Here is a 19,549-nt window from a genome sequence, read left to right as displayed (position 1 = left end):
TTTTCTTAACAGTACATGTTTTTCAGACAAGCAAGGTTTCCCCCACAGAACAGGTTTAGATCTAGAAAATGAAGTATATAATTTAGGTAATTATTCGTCGAATTTTATGGTCCTGAATGTTCAGTCTGATACTACTCCAGACTTACCTGCTATTTCAGTACTACCAGTCAAAGGCGAATTATGTGTCCGTAATTATGGTTCCATACATGTAGGTCATAGTGAATGTACTACTGTTATCAAGTATAGTGACAGTGGGAAATCTGTTTTCAAAGCTTCACGTCATTCTTATTTTATTTGTGGTCAAACTGCATATGTCCGTCTGCCCCTCGATTGGGAGGGAACCTGTTACATTGCTTTCCTACTGCCACCTGTTTTCCTAGCCCCATCTGATTATCACAGAAACACACATCTAGTACACATTAGACATAGAAGGGAGTCCCCAATTGTCGATTATACTGAAACTACTCTAGAACAGTATACAGATTTCAATAAAGGTTTCTTCTTCTTTGTAGGACCTGTCCAGAATAGTAAACTGATCCGTAGGTTAACAAGAACCCTTGAAGCTGTAGTAAATGAGACTGCCTCTGCTCTAGGTAACCTAACCGAAGAACAATCTGCTATGAGATTTGTCGTTTTGCAAAATCGTCTCGTCCTTGATGTCATACTGGCCGATAGGGGCGGGGCCTGTAGAGTCATCGGATCTAGTTGCTGTATTTTCATTCCAAATAACGCGCCGTCTGTTTATTCAGCTATAACCAGACTCCATAAAATTGCCCATCTGTTACACCAAGACCCAGGCACCTGGACATGGTCCGGTTGGTTCTGGAATATAATTTCCGCATGGGGATGGAAAGTCCTGTCCTTTCTAGGTATTGCAGTAGCGATCATATTTAGCTGCTGCCTCTGTATACAATGTGGCCCTGCGATTTGCAGCATGTGTGCTACCTCTTGTATTCCTAGTCCCAAGCCCCGTTCTAAATTCCGTTCCAAGACAATTCGAGACGAGCAAATGGTACTGTATGAAATGATAGATGGTATCATGAAAATTGATGTTTCCTGATGGAAACGTAGTGACAAGGAGGGAATGTGGAAAAGTAAATTTTGCCATGTTCTGTGTCCCTACGCCTCATCCATCATATGTTATGTGTGCATGACCAATATGCATATGTTATTCCCCATGTCCGATTAATGACGCAATTCCAGTTGTGTCCACCTCTGGTATGACATTTTCCAGTCCTCGTGAATACTACGAATATCAGGCCTATGTAAAGTAATGTTGCCACGTTTCTTAGTGTGCACGTTATTCCATTGTAAAGTCCCCGTTTCCAGGCCTCAAAAGGGCCCGGACATCAGATTCAGCTCCTGTCTCCTGAAAGCCTCGCTGAGGAGCGATACAGCCCCCACCTGTATCCTCGACCCTTCACTTACTTCCTGCCTCGCAGTGCCCGGTGCAGCCCGGCTCTGCCTCTGAGTCTGCCAAAAGTATGTTATGATTCCAGCTATCAGTTCAGTCCTTCTTCTCTACATTCCTAAGCTACTGAACTGCATCAATAGTTTCCGTCATTGTCTAGCCTTCTCGGCTCCACGTTAGAGAAATACTGTATTAATGGTCATTTAATATTCTTCATCACGCACTACATGTAGAATAATGCATGGTCCAGTCTTAGAGTCAAGTTAGCTTTTCCCTTCATGACTTCTAGTTTATATCAACATGTTCCCTAAACATTAGATACCAGATAGGGTTTAGGTACATGTCGCTCCGACCCTCCAGACTTTAGTCTCTGCTCCTAGCACAGAGTTCGTAGCCCCCAGCTTCTCCTAGTAATACGTCATTGCCAGTTTTCGCGCACCATTAGGTTAGAGGTCCCGGCTCCTTAGGTAGCCCCCTCCTATGTTTCCGCCCATTCATGACATATTCTGTTACGTTTGCATCACATGTCTATGTATACTCCCAGTTACACCTACTTTTTACTGTTATCTCTCGCGACTGCTACGCGTCACGCCTTCTGCTCCACCCACTGTTACGCCTACTTCAATGTAATGCTATGTGTTTGCGCTATGTATATAAGTCAATGTATTGTTATTAAAAGTTAGTGTGCTCATCCCAGATCAAGCCCCGGCAGCTGCTGGGCCCCAGTTGTCCTGCTGGGCCCTGTCACCTCTGTTCCTATGCAGGTTGTCCTGATCCTGTCCTTATGCTGTAATAAACCTGCAGAAACTCCTACTACCTCGAATCTTGACTCTTATTTTATTGAGCTATCTGTTATTCATTCATTCATCCAAAAATAGATCCGGTATTATTTATTTATATACCACACGCTTTACACCGGCCACCACAGCACAGGAGCGCGTGGTAGGCTCCTGTCTGCTTCCTGCTCGGCTTCACGGCACAGGCGCGCGGGGTAGGCTCCCGTCCGCTTCCTGTCTTCTTGTGGCCCTGCTCACATCCCAACACAGGTTGCCTGGCTTCCTGTCCGAGCCGGGCCACGGCAGTGATTTCGGCGATTCTTTCCGGCGGGCGCAATACGGGGTTGGCTCCCGTTTCAAATAATTACAAAGGCGGGGTGGGCACTCGCTTAACTCGAAGACACTTGTGGTGCAATACGGGATGGGCACCCACCTTCCCAATGAACTCCAGAAGCAGGTTGGGCACCCGCCACGATGGCACCGGGGTGGGCACCCACTCGGGTTTCAAGCATCAATCAGCTGGATGGGCTCCCGCTGGAAAAGGCACAAATGTGGGGAAGTCCCCTTTCAAAATGATCGCAGCGCTGTGCTGCAGCCAAAAACAGAAGCGCTGCTCCTCTCGGCGACAAGAAATAAAGCGCTCTTCAGAAATAAAGATATAGCGCTTCCCAGGTGCTTAGTGCAGGGTCAAAGAATGGAGCGCTCTTGCCAGCAATAAAGAGCAAAGCGCTCTTCCAAATAAAGGCAAAGTTAAGGGGGCACAAGGCTGGGCTCAGGCATGCGAGCACACAGGGCCCTCCAGCAGGGAGGCAGTCCCTTGTGGCGGTTCCTCCTGGAGCCCAGCAACAGCATCCCCCAGCATCAGGGCCAGCACAGCAGAGAACACCAACAGAACAATTTCATGGGGTTACAGCCCCTTCATTTATACTTCATTTCCCTTTGTGTCACAGCACAGGGTTTAGGGATACCAGTTAGAACTGGTATAGGGGAGCTTTGGAGCACTTTGTTGGGCTCAGCTCCTCTCTCCTTTGTCAGGTGGGGGCTCAGGGATTAGACGCACCACAGGGGCGGAGCCAGCATTGTGGAGGGAAGGCAAAGCCCTATTCAGGGGTCCCAGGTGTAACTCCACCCTCCCATCTATATGCAGATCTCCCTATTCACCACTTGGCAGATTCATCCTGGCTCCTGGTGCCAACCACACCATCCAGCCCCTGTCAATCACAAGCCAGACATGCAATTCACATCAGGCAGGCAGACACACTGCACACAGAAATGCCAACTTCTAAATGTGGCATTTCTCCACCAGTCACCATACATCTGCGCACACCATTGCGCAGCATTTATTCTCACGAGTTCATACATACCAAACTCGCCCGCACTCCTCTCATACCAGGAATTGCCAGGGACACACATATACCCCATGCATTCCTATGGGAGGGCAGGCCAAACTCACCACACGCACTCAGAGCGCACACGCACTTTACACTGGGCCATAGTGCTCAAGTGCGCAGAGGCCAAAAACTTCTAATATCAGGTCACAGAAAAGGCAAAAAGTTTAGGGGTGAACCTGCCAAAAGGGCCAAGTCCCACACAAAGGAATCCAGTAACTTCAGACCGGAACGTGCTTCTAAAACAGAGAGCTAGGGGCGTGGCCAAGATGGCGAGCTAGGAGGACGCATCCTTCCGAGCTCCCGAGACCCCGGACCCTGTGTGCCGCCTGTCGCCGCTGATCTCCCCCGGATCAGGCGGAGCCCGGCGCCCGACGAGCACGGAAGAGCAGCGGAGCGGTCAGTGAGACCCCGGCGTCCTCCGGGACGTTGCAGCGGTGTGCCAGGCGTCCCCTGGCGGAGCGGCCTGTTGCCGGGCCGGGACCCCGGCCGGACCTCCCGGCGGTGCCAGCCGACGATCGGCTCCGGGACCCCAGCGGCACCTCCGAGACACCCAAGGGGGCAGCACCCCCGCGACCTGTGATTTCTGGAGGCGGCGGAGGGACGCATCGCAGCGGGCCGGCGGCCTGCCACCCGAGCTGCAGTGTGCCAGCCCCCGGTGATCTTAACTACGCGACCCCGGGGATTCAGTGACGGACGAGGCCTACCCTGAGGCCTGCAATCTGGGAGCACGTCACGGCGCCTCACTTTGTAGGAGGGATTGGCGCAACGGGCTGTCCGCGCGCCGCGGCGCCCTGGGCTGCCCAGGCGGGGGACCTTGGCGCTGTCCCCCCCCCTCCCGGGGACCATCGGAGGGCCTATAGAGACAAGGCGGAGCCTGGCCCAGAGACTTTGCGCAAGACAGAGCCCACCCTCCTTCACCACACCTCACTCCGGTACCGGGCCGGAGCCCCCGGAAGCAGACACTTGAGGTACAGGGGCTGTGGGCCTGGGAACCACGTGGCGCAGCGCACCGATTGCGGTGAGGGCACCTGCCTATTGAGACGCGGATTGGTGTCGCGGTGGGAGACTGCCCGGGCCCGTTTGGGCGGACTATGCTCCTGTGGGCGCTGCAGAACCAGCATAGCGGCGAGGCCCACCTACCTTCCTCCCCGACCGCACTCTTCTTCGCACTATCTCGGGGGTGATACTCCACGACTGGGACGATCGCTGCCACCCATCTTTGGGGGACGACGAGGGGGTGGACCAGCGGCGGTGATCGCACCGCGGAACACCATGACAAGGAGCGCAGACGTGAGCATCTCAACCCGCCCCACCCGGGTCCTTCGCGGTGCCCCCTGTGCCGCGGTCCAGGCCTGTCGCGACGATGTCGGGCAACCGAGGTGGTAAGAAAGGTGACCGCACCCTGCCTGACATGCTGAGCAGGGCAGCCCCCCCCCGACAGGACAGGACCCAGCCCGCCCCGAGCCCCCCGTCCGGCTCTCGAGGGGCTGAGGGAGGGGAACCCCCGGTGACTCGATCGTTTCTGGAGTCGTTGTTCAGCACTCTTCGGGAGGACTTCCAGGCATTGAAGCAGGAGGTGGCGGGAGAGGTCAGGGAGGTGCGGCGGGAAGTCGATTCCCTGGGGGAGCGGGTGGTCGTTGTGGAGGAATCCAGTCACGCCCGAGATGAAGAGATCACGCACCTGCAGCAGGAAGTACTGCGCCTCAGGGACCAGCAGATCGACCTCCAGGCCCACGCTGAAGATCTCGAGAACAGGTCCAGGCGCAACAACATCAGGGTTCGCGGCGTTCCTTCTGGAGAGGAAGGGGAAGACGTGGCTGCGTACCTGGGCGACATGTTCTGCGACATTCTGGAGGAGCCTAGAGACTTCCAAGTGCGGATAGACAGAGCGCACAGAGTGGGGCCGCGGCGCCGAGCCTCCGCGCCCGCTCCTGATATCCTGGCCTTCCTGCCGGACTTCCTCTTGAAGGAGCGAATCCTGCGCGAGGCTCAACGTCGGCAGCCGCTCACCTTCCGGAACCATCCAGTGGCGCTGTTTCAAGATTTGTCGACGATCACCCTTCAAAAGAGGAAGTCCTTCAAGATAGCCACGGATTTTTTGAGAGAACACGGCACACAATATTCCTGGGGCCACCCCTTTCGGCTCATCTTCCGCTGGAACGGCACCCTGCATCAGCTCCGGTCCCTTCAGGACACCTGTGAAGTGTTGGGGATCACAGCTACAGACGCCGACACTCCTGCTCCGCCCGGGCGGCGCGCCACTAGAGATGGGTGGCAAACTGTCCGCCGGCGCCGGGCCTCTGCTTTGCCCGCGCGACCGGCTTCACCGGCGGCCAGGGCTGAGAGAGATGACGCGATACTGGCGGTTACCGGTGCCACATCGCCAAGTGACATAGCCCTGACGGCCTGAGCACACTCCGGGGGGAGATCCTGATGGCCTCATCTTCATAGCAGGTGCGGGGGTTCCTGGACGTCCACACGAATACTCTACCACAGACTTGTCCACTAGGGACTGGACTGGGACAATGTTCTTCATTCCAGGGGAGTTGGATTGTTGGGGATGTTGGGGTACATGTTGGGGTACAGGGTGGGGTACGGGTGGGAGAGAGTTGGGGTTGGAAGGGGGGGCTCGGGGAAGCCGCGAGTCCAGCAGTTTGAGGGGGAGAGGTCGAGTGTTGGTTTGGTTGGGGGTTCATTGGGGGGACTTTGGGGTTTTGTGCTGGGCTGTCATGCTCTATTGCTCCTCCTCCTGTTGCTTCGCGCCAAGTGCGCTAGGTTGTAGTTCCGGGGCTGCTGGCCTCTTGCCTTTGTTTGACCTTCTGCCGTTGCTCCTCATGATGTTCCTTGCCGACACTGCTTCATTGATCGCGGCCCTGGTGTCGCCTATTCATGGCCCTTAAGGTAGTCACACTCAACGTGAAGGGGCTGAACAACCCGGTTAAGCGTAGGGCGATCCTCTCCCTCCTGGAGAATACTCAGGCGGACATCTGCCTTTTACAGGAGACTCACCTTTTGACACGAGATTGCATTAGAATGAGGTCATCGAAGTTCCCAACCCAGTTTTTCTCTTCAGGGTCCACTAAAACAGAGGGGGTTGCTATCCTGGTCTCTAGTAAATTCAGGGGAGAGGTCTTGCATAAAGTAGCGGAACAAAAGGGGAGGCTCCTGGCTTACAGAGTCAAATTGGGGGGTTTGTTATTCACAGTGGGTTCTGTTTATAGCCCGAATGACCGCCAGGATACATTTTTACACTCAGCCCTCGAACACATTACAACTACACCCGCCAGACACATACTCATCGGGGGGGATTTGAATATGGTCTTTGATTCACTCCTGGACAGATCTGCGCAGCGCCGCCCACACACCGGGGAGTTCTCGCGACTGAGTCACTCCCGCCTTAGCGAGCTTGACATACACGACCTTTGGAGACGTCTACACCCCGCTACCCGGGCCTATTCTTACTACTCCCACGCGCACAGGACATATGCGAGACTGGATCACATTCTAGTTACAGGGCCTATGGCCGCGCTGGCGACGGCTTCCGACATAGGGGTGCTCTCGTTGTCGGATCATGCCCCGGTGTCGGGTTCCTTTCAGCTTCCGCCGTTGTCGCCCTCTCGGGGGGTTTGGCGCCTCAGGGACACGCTGCTACACAAACCGGCGGTGGTGCAGAGGATCCGCGACGCGATATCTGAATACCGGTCCCATAATGATAATGGGGACACGTCTCGTGCGACGCAATGGGCTGCCTTGAAGGCGGTGCTCCGCGGGGAGTTCATTTCCATCTCGTCGGCGGAGAATAGGGACCGACAGCAGAAACGGGATGAGCTTACGACACGGGTACGGGAGCTGGAGCAGATGCATCAGAGAACGGGGGCACCCAGGGTTTGGAGGCAGCTTAAAGCGACGCGGAAATTGCTCTCCGCGCTCGATATGGACAGGGCGGAGTATGCGGCGCTCCGCTTGAAGCATGCATACTACTCTGGGGGCGACAGATGCGGCCGACTCCTGGCTAACAAGCTTCGGGTGAAACATCAGCGTATGCGGGTTACGGAGCTCTCCACTCCGAGCGGTGTGAAGGTGACGGAGGACCCTCAAATTGCAGAGGGATTCCGCCGATTCTACGCCGACTTATACACAGGCGAGCCTCCGTCGTCGCTCGCGGAGACTGCATATCTGGACTCGATTGACCTCCCTTCTCTCACCCCGGAGCAGGCGGAGTACCTGGAACGGGACATTCGCCCGGAGGAGGTGATTGCGGCTATCTCCCGGCTTAAACTCGGGAAGGCCCCAGGGCCCGACGGCTACTCCCCGCTTTTTTACAAGACGTTCTGTCAGGACCTGGTCCCCCTGTTGACGAGGCTCTTTAATTCTTTCGCGGAGCCGGGTGCCATTCCTCCGGACTTGCTCTGGGCGACGGTGTCGGTTATTCCCAAGCCGGGGAAAGATAGGTCCGAGTGCGGCTCCTACCGGCCGATCTCGTTGCTGAACGTGGATCTCAAGCTCTATACGGGGATCCTGGCGTCTCGCCTGGCACAATACCTGCCGGGACTTGTGGACCCGGACCAGGCGGGGTTTATCCCCGGCCGGCAGACGGTGGACAATACTAAGCGGGTGGTGCACGCCCTAGAGAAGGCCTCCTGCGTCCCTGGGGAACGCATGCTCTTATCAGTCGACGCGGAAAAGGCGTTCGACCGAGTGCGCTGGTCTTACCTTGACGGTGTACTTCGCAAAGCGGGGATAGGGGAGAAATTCCGCACGCTTGTCTTTAACTGTTACAAACACCCGACCGCGGTGGTGCGGGTTAACGGGCACAGCTCCGACCGCTTTGCGATTGAACGGGGGACCAGGCAGGGATGCCCTTTGTCCCCACTTCTCTTCGCTCTTTATATGGAGCCGTTTGCCCAGAGAGTCCGACAGAACGCAAGGGTGACTGGCATCCGAATGGGAGGCTACATCCACACCATCAGCCTGTACGCGGATGACGTGATCCTTCTACTTGAAGATCCAAAAGAGGCACTCCCGGCCTGCATTGCCGAGCTGGACGCCTTCGCCGAAGTAGCGGGCTTTAAAATGAACATGAGGAAATCGTCGGCCCTAGACCTCTCGCTGTCTGACGCGACGCGCCTCGAGTTGCAGGGGCGCTTTCCCATGAGTTGGTCTAAGGACCTAATCCCGTACTTGGGTGTCCTGCTGGCTCCCTCCCTCCCCGCTATGGTGGCGGCGAACTATGCGGCGTTGGGCAGAAAGATGAAGGAGGAGTTGTCCCGCTGGAGCAAGGGCACGTTGTCGCTGCTGGGTCGGGTGGCCGCTGTCAAGATGACTCTTCTGCCACAGGTCCTGTACTTGTTTCGAGCGCTACCGCTTCAGCCACCGAAGGGGTGGCTCCGTCAGACACAAGCAGATATAGCACGTTTTGTCTGGCAGGGTCGCAAACCCAGGCTTAGGAGAGCCTTGTCTACTCTGGCTCCAGAGTCGGGCGGCCTCGGCATCCCCGATCTCCAAAAGTACTTTCAAGCGGCGCAACTGCGGTTCTTTGTGGAGTGGAGCAAATGGGAATCTGACAGGCACTGGCTTTTTCAAGACCAAGCGGTGGCGGGCAGAACTCTGCAAGAGATACCCTTCATGCGCAGGGCACATAGGCCCCCTAACCTCTACGCGTCCCTGGTTATCCGGGTCCCGCTTAGAGTGTGGGACGCGGTGAATGTCACGCGGGAACTTACTTCCTTCCCGTCGCCGCTTACGCCGCTGATCGGAAATCCTGATTTTCAGCCTGGGATGGAACCTGGCGCATTCGCACGCTGGCAGGCGGCCAGGTGTAGCGCTCTGTTTCACATATATGGCCCAGAGGGGATAGTGTCGTTCCAGGAACTCAAGAGGGATTACCACTTGCCTGAAACCGAGCGTATGCGCTATTTGCAGGTCCGCCACTGGGCGCTGCAGCCGCAGGTACGGGCACTGGCGGACCGGAAACTTACGCCTTACGAGTTGTGGTTGGCGACCCGCTCTTCAGATGCCAAGCTCGTCTCGGACCTCTACAAACTTTTGCAGCCCCCTGCCTTTCACATCCATAACCCTGGGAGGGAGAGATGGGAACGCGAACTAGGGAGGGTACTGAGCCATAAAGAATGGGACGACATATCTTATCGCGCACGTCACTCAGCTTATCACACTGGGCTCACTGAGACCTTCACTAAAATTACTACATATTGGTACTATACACCTCAGCGACTACACGACATGAACCATGGTCTTCCCGACACCTGCTGGCGCGAGTGCGGACAGACTGGTACCCTCACACATATTTTATGGGACTGTCCATCGCTAGATCTGTACTGGAAAGAAGTCCTAGATGAAATCGACCACTGTTTTGACATTGAACTGCCTCGCCTACCGGCTTATGTTTTATTAGGGCTGCCCAATGGGTTGATGTACCCCCTGAGATCCAGGAAGGGTAGGCAGATAGCAATTGCATTGGGCTCAGCGATCCAGAACATACTCATATATTGGCGCACCACTACCATTCCCGACACTACTGGTTGGCTACACAGGCTGTGGCATGTTCTAGGTATGGAGAAGCTGTCCCTTATGGTGGCAGGGGAAGTTGATAGGTTTGTGGAGCTGTGGCAACCCTTCGTCACTCTATTGCAGTCGGAATTCAAGGAGATTACTTGCCCCAGATACCTCAGGCTCATGCGGCTGACATCCTTGGCCACTCCGCATTCTTAGTCGCCCCTGGGGGATCTCTGTGGGACAGGAGGCGGATCCGCTGAACTGTTAACAAGGGCACATGACTTTGGCTCGGCACACCGTTATGGGGGGGGGGGGACTTTGGGGAGGGCGGGAGGGGCAGTTCTGTTGGGGGGAGTTTTGTTTTTTTGGAGTCAGTCGTCATTGCTTCTTCGTCCAGCATATGTTCCTTCCACTTGTTCTGAATGTACCATTTGCATATCTGAAGGCGCTCAGGATATGGGGACTCACCATGGCCTCTTTGTGACGACCAGTTTTTGTTGTATGTACTGTTTTATACTTATGCAATAAAATGCTTTAAACCTAAAACAGAGAGCTAATCCTACTTCTCTAAATATAGCAAATTGTGCTGTACTCAAGCAAGGTTTTTTGTTATGATATGTGGCATCTAAGTGTTGTGTTAATTTTAATACGTCATACCAGCAGCTGTGCCAGAGTTCAGACTTAAGACCTGCAGCAAACTGAAGTGTCTTGGCATCAAGCAAGATTGTGGGACAGCTCTCTTTCAGCTAAACACATATGCAGTATTAACATGTTAAACCAGTGAACAAAGGCTAGGTTTATCACCAGCTCCTACAGCAGAGAGAACACTGGCAACCTGCAGTAAGAACAGAGTTGGGTACCCAGCTGGATTGCCTTTACCCTAACACCACAGCTGCTAATCAATTGTTCATTTGGATCCTACAGCAATTGTCAGAGTGCCCTGCAAAATATTAACCTTATGTGACCTGCACTTAGACCTCAATAATAATAATAATAATAATCCACATTTGTAAAGCGCACAATCACCCGTTAGGGTCTCTAGGCGCTGGGGGCCGTCGGGAAGATTAAGCAAGCTATTGCCCAGAGTCACATGGTGCTGGGCTAATCTGCCGCCGGTGCCGGGGATCGAACCGCGATCCCCAGATTCCAGCGTCAGTCGCCCTGGCCGCGGCGCCACACCTTGAGAATTTACTTTAAGCAATTGCACATAAACCAAATGGAACCCGTTGTGAAAGTCAGACCTGAAAAGAAAGGCCAAAGCTAAATGAGGATTAGTAGCTATGTGGATTTTGGTCATGTGTGGCACCTGCCTTTGGGACATTCAACTTTGCTTCTAGCATTACGAGCAGAGAATTTAAGATTACAGCATTTATTGCAAATGTATTTGCAGAGGATACCCCCAAAGGGGGCCTCGAGGGCTGGCGCCATAACAAATGCTGAGCCCCAGGAAGGATCCAGTTTTGGTTGCCCCAAAGCACCCAGAAGCAGAATGGGGGTAGCCCTTCACACCCAAGGGTGCCAGAGAGGTGCCGTACCCCCCGTTCAATGGGGGGCCGGGCGAGGCATGAACCCCCCAATAGGGGTACACCGCCGGCTGAGGCTGGAAAACGAAGGGGGGTTATAAGGCGACGCTCACCCTATGCAGCTCCTTATCGTGGAGCGGTGCACCAAGGATTCGCCAGCGCAGGGCTCCCCCCAGCAGCATTAGGCTCCCACTCATTTAGGATTGGCGCAGCAACATCAGCAGCTCAACATGGGATGGCCGAGGAAGGATACCAGCAGTCGGCAAATGGTGGTATCGGGCATACAGGACCTACGTGAGACCCAAACTACTGTAGAAACTCTTGGCAAAAGACATGGGGGTTTCTGAATGGGAGGCCAGCTGACATTTGTGATTATTGCTTCAGCAGGAGAGTGACCCTGCCTGGTCTGGGAGGTGGGTCACTCTTTTGTATCCAGGATGCAGTCTTGATGGCATCGGGGGGGCCACAGGCAGATGGGAAGACCAGTCAACACGTACGTCCGGGGATGAGATGGAACCAGCTGCCCTCAGGGACCTGCAGGCGGACACAGCGTGGCACCCAGACATCTTGATAATCCACATCGGGGTTAACAACCTAGTTCAACTGGGGAGGAGGGCACTCCTCCAGGCCATCCAGATGGACTTAACAGAGGTGGCAAGGTGCTTTGGTAATACGTCCATCATTTGGTCAGAGCTGATCAGTAGAATGGTTTGGCGTGGGCCGAATCTCACAAGGCAGTTGAAAACTCGAGGGGAAAGCTGAACATCCCAGTTATCAAGTACTGCAAAACCAATGGCTTGGAAAGCATTAGGCACAGCCTCATCCACCTAGAGCTCTATGGGTGGGATGGGGTTCACCTATCGGAAGATGGGATGCGTGTGTTCTGGGATAACGTATGGGGCGCAATGGCTCTGGCAGGCTGCAGTAAAAACAAAATATACATTTTTTAAAAGGAGGAGGACAGCGTGAGGGGGAGCTGCAGGACGACGTTAGCCTCCCTGACGGCGTGGCAGATAAGTAAGGGTACAATGGTTGGTTATGGAGACACACCGACAGGGTGGTGTATAGGAGTAGAGCCACTCACTTTAGGATGCCTCACAGCAGGGTAAGTGGGCCTGACAAAACAGGGGTAGCAAACAGAGATGGCATACGCAGCCAGACCCCACCGGTTGACAGGGCACAAATGACACTAAAAAGGTAGCGAGTTAGGGCCTAACTCCGGGGAGAAGTTACACCCCACAAGCACAGAGCGTGGAAACCAACAGAACAACTTTATGACCCAGAAGTGACAAGAATGGAGATAAGCCTGCAAAAGAACTGACCAATGAACTGTCTGTGCGATTTACGAATTTATGATGTAAAAATGATTTATGACAAGCAATGTGTTATGACAAGCAAAGTATATGATTTATGACAACCAAATTATGAGAGTTCGCAAGGGATGATTTATGACCAAAGTATATGCATGTATTTGTAATAAAACTGAGGCCAACAATGACCACTATAACTACAACGCATGTTGGCTGTTTATTATGAGGAATACAGGTGATAGAAGAGTGCATGATATACTGGAGTCAGCACAGTGCAGGGGTTATGCATTTTTAAAGGTTTTGAGGTTTGCACGGTACTGACATTTATAAATATGTGACCTATTCCTTCACATCTCTCCATTTGATATAGTCTACCAACTCTAAAGCCATATGTTTGACCTTCCTATTTTCTTGGGATTTTCAGAGTGTTCTGTTGTCTATGCTGTAACAAACTGTTCGTTCCTTGCTACTGCTTAATTACTTTGGTGTGTGTTGTTTATTTTATTATACTTGTCATCCATAATGTACTTCCCACTCTCTTGTGATGTTCTCTAATGACTTTGGACCTTGACCGCGCTATATAAAACCGCCCAGAATAAAAAATATATATATTTTTAATTGGCATAACTTCATGAATTCTAAAGTTAAAAATAAGTAAATCAATCAGGATGTACCATGTTAATTTTTCGTTGACGCGGCTCGTGCTTTGTTTCAAGAAGAGCCCATGGCTCAACAAACCCTTGAATTCGCTTGCTCACCCGCCTCTAATCATAAGGTTTAAAGGTTAACGAGGAAATAGGGTCCACTTTAATACTCAAAGGCACATACTCTTCGTAAGATTCTTTTTTGTTTTTTAACTCCACAATTACTTTATTCTTGTTTTTCAAACATCTGTACTTGAACACAACCTTCTTTTCCTAGGCGGCAAGGCCTCGGGTTTCGAGCCTCAACCATTGGGACTTAAAAGAGTGACAGGACGAACCCTTAAACAAACAGCCAATGGCAGCAACAGAACGAGCGCAAGTGCACTTGTCAAAATGGCCCGTGGCAATGGCTCGAAGACCTGAAGAAAATAACAGCGCAGCACCTACACGACAGAGCCTCAAGCGATCCTTCATGCTGGGGCCATATTCGCTTAGAAGTCTCACTTCCCATAGAGATGAGGCTCAAGCTCCCAGACCAAGTTAAGCGCTGGCTGGCTGGCTCTACACCTGCCTCTTCGAGTTCAAGAGCGCCCCTTGTCTAAAGGAAGAGACGCGCTTCCAGTCTCCCCGCTGTCACCGTGGCTTGCCTTCTTGTTTACCGACTCACATCCCTGCCCTATTATCCGCCTCATGCGATTCCGCCTTGACAGTTTGCTATTCCCAAGCCTTACCTTGGTGGTTTACCAGTTTAAAGCTCTGCGATTTCCGGCTTCTTCTTCTCCCGGTAAACTCCATGGAATCGGAGGAGCCGAAGAGGGCGGTCGGAAAGGAAAAGCAGCGGCGGAACCAAGGTCCGTCCCTGTCTTCGGCACGGAACTCCGTCTCTGACAGCTCCGCGGAGGTGCAGAGACGCTGGGCAAGTTTCACCCTACCTGCAGGGAGTGGGGCGGTTCAAGGTGAAACTTTGTCCAATGGGGGCAGCATTTCCGCCTCCCATGGGCCCTTTTCGTAGATGAAACAAATGTGTCTACGGGAATAAACAGTTTTTCCAGGACCTACGTAGAAATCGAGCGCGATCGCCTCAAAAAAGAGATCCAAAACAAAACTCACCTTCCCTAATGAAAGCGATAGATAAAAACATAGCGGAAGTTACAGGTGGCTCATATAATATTTCATCATTGAATTGTACTAAGTGTACATTTATTTATATTCCTCGTGAGGCATTGAGCGCTTTATGTCGAATAGTAAGCTATTTTGGAACGCATGAGTAGTGGGTAATTTTGGCATTGTGTTGGTAGAGGTGGAAACAAATGATAATCCATTTCACCAGAATTCCACTTTTCCAGTCCACTTTGCTTTTACAAATTGCTGCATTCTCAAAGTTGTAGTATCGTGTCATTTTAAGTGAGCCTATTAGACTAACACACCTGACAACAATGATATGTGAAAGCAAAGTCCAATAATGGAAAAGAGTAACAGCCACATATATGCGGACATTGTGAACCTGGCAAGAGCAGGGCTCTAAGTGGGCCGGGTCCCGCTCTCCCTTTTTTTTACCATCAGGGTGTACAACCCTGCCCAACCCCCAACCCCCTCCCCCCAAAAAATGAAAGCATTTTCAATATAATATATAGCAAATTCATAGAAATTGCTTATTTACCATGCAATGTACAACAATTGACAAAACCAATAGTGCTAGCTTGTTGTAGGTGTAATATATATATATATTTTTTCGTCCTCATTTTCCACCATGGTTTCATATATAACAGGTTGATTTAATTATTTGCGCTGTCTCAGTAAATAACTGGCAAGGGTTATATGATATTCCTGTTCTGTCACCCTTCAGCAAGCAAAGGTCCATTCAAGACCTGCGAATCGAAACCATATAGACGTGGACAATACTGCCATCATACCTGGGGATCCAACCTTAGGACAGGCACACAAAGGGAAGTAAACCACAGCAGCATAATCATTGGACCGGGGGAAAAAAAAAAACCCGGACGGTTAATTCCATTTAAGCAAATGCCAAAAGGATGTTTTGTTACGGTTCCCAGATCTTGCCAAGTCAAGTTTGGACACTTGTAGGACCGAAGCTCGCCAGCCTAAAAGTGTAGGTGGATGATGGTCTTTCCACTTTTTACAGATCTCCCTTCTAGCTAATAAGATGGAGTAAAAGAGAAGATTTTTCGCCGGACTCCGCACTCCATCAGTCACTCCCAAGATTGCAAGAGGGAGATCAATCGAAATTTGAAGGCCTAAAGATGTCGTAACTAAATTGCTGATGGAGTCCCAGAAGGCCGAAACAGAGGGGCATTCAAAAAACATATGGGCATCAGTGGTATCTATTAAACCACATCTGGGTTGTAGGTGTAATATTACTTGAGTTATATATATCTAGATGAATGGACAGCAAAATACCAGTGGGTCTGCACACTATGCTAAGTACAGATTTGTAGCTTAAGTATTTTAAGCCATGCCCTTAATTACATTGGCTGCGCCCCTATGAGAGACCCCCAGTTTTTTCATTCCACTAAAAGACCTGGGAAAGAGGGATTATTTTGAAGAAAAAAAAATCAGGTTAAATGATTTCCCCCATTGACTTGTATTGAAGTGGAGGTGATTTTAGGCTGGAGACACCTAAAATAAAGCATTTTAGTTAAAAAAATCGTGAATCTCCTGCCTGAATCTGGTGTGTTGGCATGTATGGACCCATATGGGCACCCTTGCTTGGTAGTGTTAGAGCTTTTATATATTTTAATTTAAAATATGTATTATTAATAATGTGTAGAGCAGTTCATTTACACTTGAAGCCACAGGTGTCCACTGTAAAGAAACTATTGCAGTTGAAACAAATTTGCTACATTTGTTAAATGTGATTTCCTGGCTTAAGCTAACCGAGACATCCCGCTTGCCCATGATATTGAATTTATTCTCTTTTTTTAAAAATTTCTTTATTGAGATGTTTCGAAAAATTGAGGTATGAAACAGCAATCAGCTGAATTTATTCTCTATTGTTTTGTTTTGACACCTTTGGATGATATTACGTTAGAGAAACTGAATCAATATTCATGTAGTGAGTTAGTGCTAAAGGTGTAGGGTTATATAATGATTTATTATTCTGTAGAATGGTTTGTTTAAAATGTAATTCTTTCCTCATACCACAATGATTTTGCAGTTTCAATGCTTTCAGAGGAGGAACATGGTCGGGCTGAGCCATAAGTCTTGGGAGACATCTTGTCCTCTACTAGGGATTCTGTCTAATTTCTTACTGATTTTGCTGCACATTTGAGACTTAGCCTATTTTATTATTTTGCCTATTATTCTGCATTGTTCCTATTACTGAGAGCATTCATGGCAATTACTTTATGCCTTTAAATGAGGCATCCACAATTTACTATTTCTGTATTGTACCTCTTGAATTTTATAATAAACCTGTTTGGTTTTTGTAGGTAGCCACTCCGGCACAGGAAATAGGAGTAAGGAGACGATGTAGATTGGAGACGTGTTTTATTGAGAGCAGGCAATTCTAGCAGGTTCAGAAGTTCATAACAAGAATGCCACACCAACATTCTCTTCCCACTACTCAACCTTCCACAACTTTGAAAGAATACAACTCAGGTGAGCGTGAACCCGCCACGAGCTGTGACAGAAGATGACGTGCTCGTGTCTGCCACGCACCAGAGCACCCGACACACCTTCACCCCCTACAAAAAAAAACAAAGTTCATTCATGACAACATCTTTCAATCTAGCAGGGAGGTGATGATTATGCGCAATCCTAGGGGAAGAATTGTTATTGATCCAGCGCTCTGATTGAAAAACTGTCTCACCAACGCTACCTATCACCACAATACTCACCATTAATCATGAATCATTTACAAAGGCCCATGAAGCAATGATATAACAACAACTAACGAGTGACTCTAAGGTGCTGTAATGATATTACTACACCAAGCGACCAAGAAAAACTCAAACAATAAGTGAAGAGACGTTTGTCAAGGAACCTAAAAAGTGCTACACACACGGCGAAAAATATACCTTATTGGTAAGAAGAACCCTCACTCACCCTTGTGGTGACATGCTTCATCATAGGGTTCCCACTGGAGGAACCGAATGTTCCTCCAGTGTGCTTCAACGCCTGTTTTACAGCGGAGCTGGTTGTTGTGAATAGGGTTTTTCCGTGTGTGTTCAGTATGTAGTGAATAGTGAGGTTAAAAAATACTAGGTGTACACAAAACTATTTTATTCATAGGTCAGGTAGTATCAATAAAAAGGCGTACTGGATACCTTAGGGGCTATTTTATTGACCCCTTGTATCTCAAAAGGTGAAGGTCGACATGTTTCAGCTGTCTTTTCAATTTTATGCAGCTTTCTTCAGGACCAGAAAGTGAATATCCCCGGTGGTCCACACTCGCTAAGGCGTGTCCTGTCCATACGGATATTTTGTGTGAAAAATATAACAACATTTAAAAACAACAACTCACGGTGATACCCGTGTTGGCACTCCTAGAATTTCCAGGGGCCACAACCTGTGGAATGGTAAATCACAGTGTTAAGAACATACAAACAGTTATTTGCTTTACAACTACTTATTCTGTGACCAGTTAGTTCCCATGTATCACAGGCACTCTCCATTATAGCACCTAGGTTCACCTTTAAGTGGTATGATGTATGGCATCCACCCAATGAATTTATAGTCCAATTATTAGACCCCATGTCCCATATTGTGGACACGATATGCCTTATTTGACATCGCTATTGTCAATAATTATGCCCGCTCAGTGTTGCCAGCAAAATGCTCAATTAACGCCAATGCGGCCAAAGCACTTTTTTTTTAGCGTCAGCAGGGTGGTCAATTCCTGACCCTTTAGTGCAAAATGACCCACTTGTGAAGACAAACAACATAAACATAAAAACCAAACTTCCCCGAGCGGAGAATGATTGGGAGGCTGCAAAAGTTTTAAAAGTTTAAAAATGAAAACGGAAAAGTGACTTGGCTCACTTACAACACTGGTTAATAGTGCTATCGTCATGGACTAGCGGTGGGGGTATTCTTCACGCTACTGTTTCACTGTAAAATAGTTTGAGAGATGGCGTTAACAGCACGGTGATCAAGCAGACTGCACTGTCAATAGCCATAGTATCCACTATGTCTCACACCCACCATTATCTCACTACTTACTTGAAAGTAACGGCTCCCCGCCCGCAACCTACTTCGTTTGCTTCCGCTGCCCAAATGATGACTCTACGGGAGCAATGCAGAAGGCAAAGAGGGCTGAGGTCTGATCACGTGACTCACGTGGCTGACGTAGTTCAACCCGTATGTTCATGCGTTCTTAAAGGAACATACTGAACTGCTCGCCCGTCTTGTGAAGTGCTAATCGTAAAGCATGCCACTAATAAACAAGACAGGACACAGCTTCCTGTTTGTTAACATGTCAGCATGGTTTAGGATTACCACGAACAGTCTGAAATAAAATTAAATCACTGGATCTCCTCACTAACTATAGTTGGGATCACGGCCTTTTTTTTAAAACACAAAAAACTTTATTGAGCACCCTGAGTCGTATCACACGGGACAAAGCTAACTATTTCGAGACTGGTCTTAGTAACAACATTTAGTCTGTGACCACTTTGATCCGGCTCATTATTGGCAAAACACAAGTAATGGAGAGTTATTTTGGTTAAGTGGTCATCATTCAGAGAGAGCTCCGTATAATTCGTAATTATTTCACAACTTTCACTTGTAATATCTGTGATATCTCTTAATGGATGAGAAATTGGGTATTTACAAGGCAGGTGTGAATTGTAATTTGATTTGGGGCAACGCTCATTGGTGATCTAAGACTCTATGATATCATAGGAGCCATTTACAAGAAGGAACTGTTACAGTCGGTTTTGTGTGAATAGCGTGCAATGTACTATCTTGGGGGGGACTCTATCAATATCTTGATCCTCAGATAACCACCCAGTTATCACGAA

General features: G+C 50.0%; 1 protein-coding gene across 3 annotated transcripts in view; it reads right to left on the bottom strand.

Moving 5' to 3' along the window:
• Positions 1-14,640, bottom strand: part of BEND7 (BEN domain containing 7) — a 299,983-nt gene extending 285,343 nt beyond the window's left edge. Inside the window, exon 1 of one of the 3 annotated variants that reach the window (XR_013606925.1) lies at positions 14,300-14,599. Coding sequence is in view for 2 of the 3 variants with exons in the window: in XM_078674216.1 (XP_078530342.1) it covers positions 14,300-14,363 (64 nt within the window). In the remaining variant the exon portion in view is untranslated. Of the gene's footprint in view, positions 1-14,299 lie in introns of all 3 variants that reach the window. The other 2 variants (XM_078674216.1, XM_078674215.1) reach the window with 2 other exon arrangements.
• Between the last annotated feature and the right edge of the window lie 4,909 nt (positions 14,641-19,549).

The sequence above is a fragment of the Lissotriton helveticus genome, chromosome 1_1 (assembly GCF_964261635.1).
Source record: "Lissotriton helveticus chromosome 1_1, aLisHel1.1, whole genome shotgun sequence".
Taxonomy (NCBI): Eukaryota; Metazoa; Chordata; class Amphibia; order Caudata; family Salamandridae; genus Lissotriton; species Lissotriton helveticus.
This window is presented reverse-complemented; position numbering and strand designations above follow the sequence as displayed.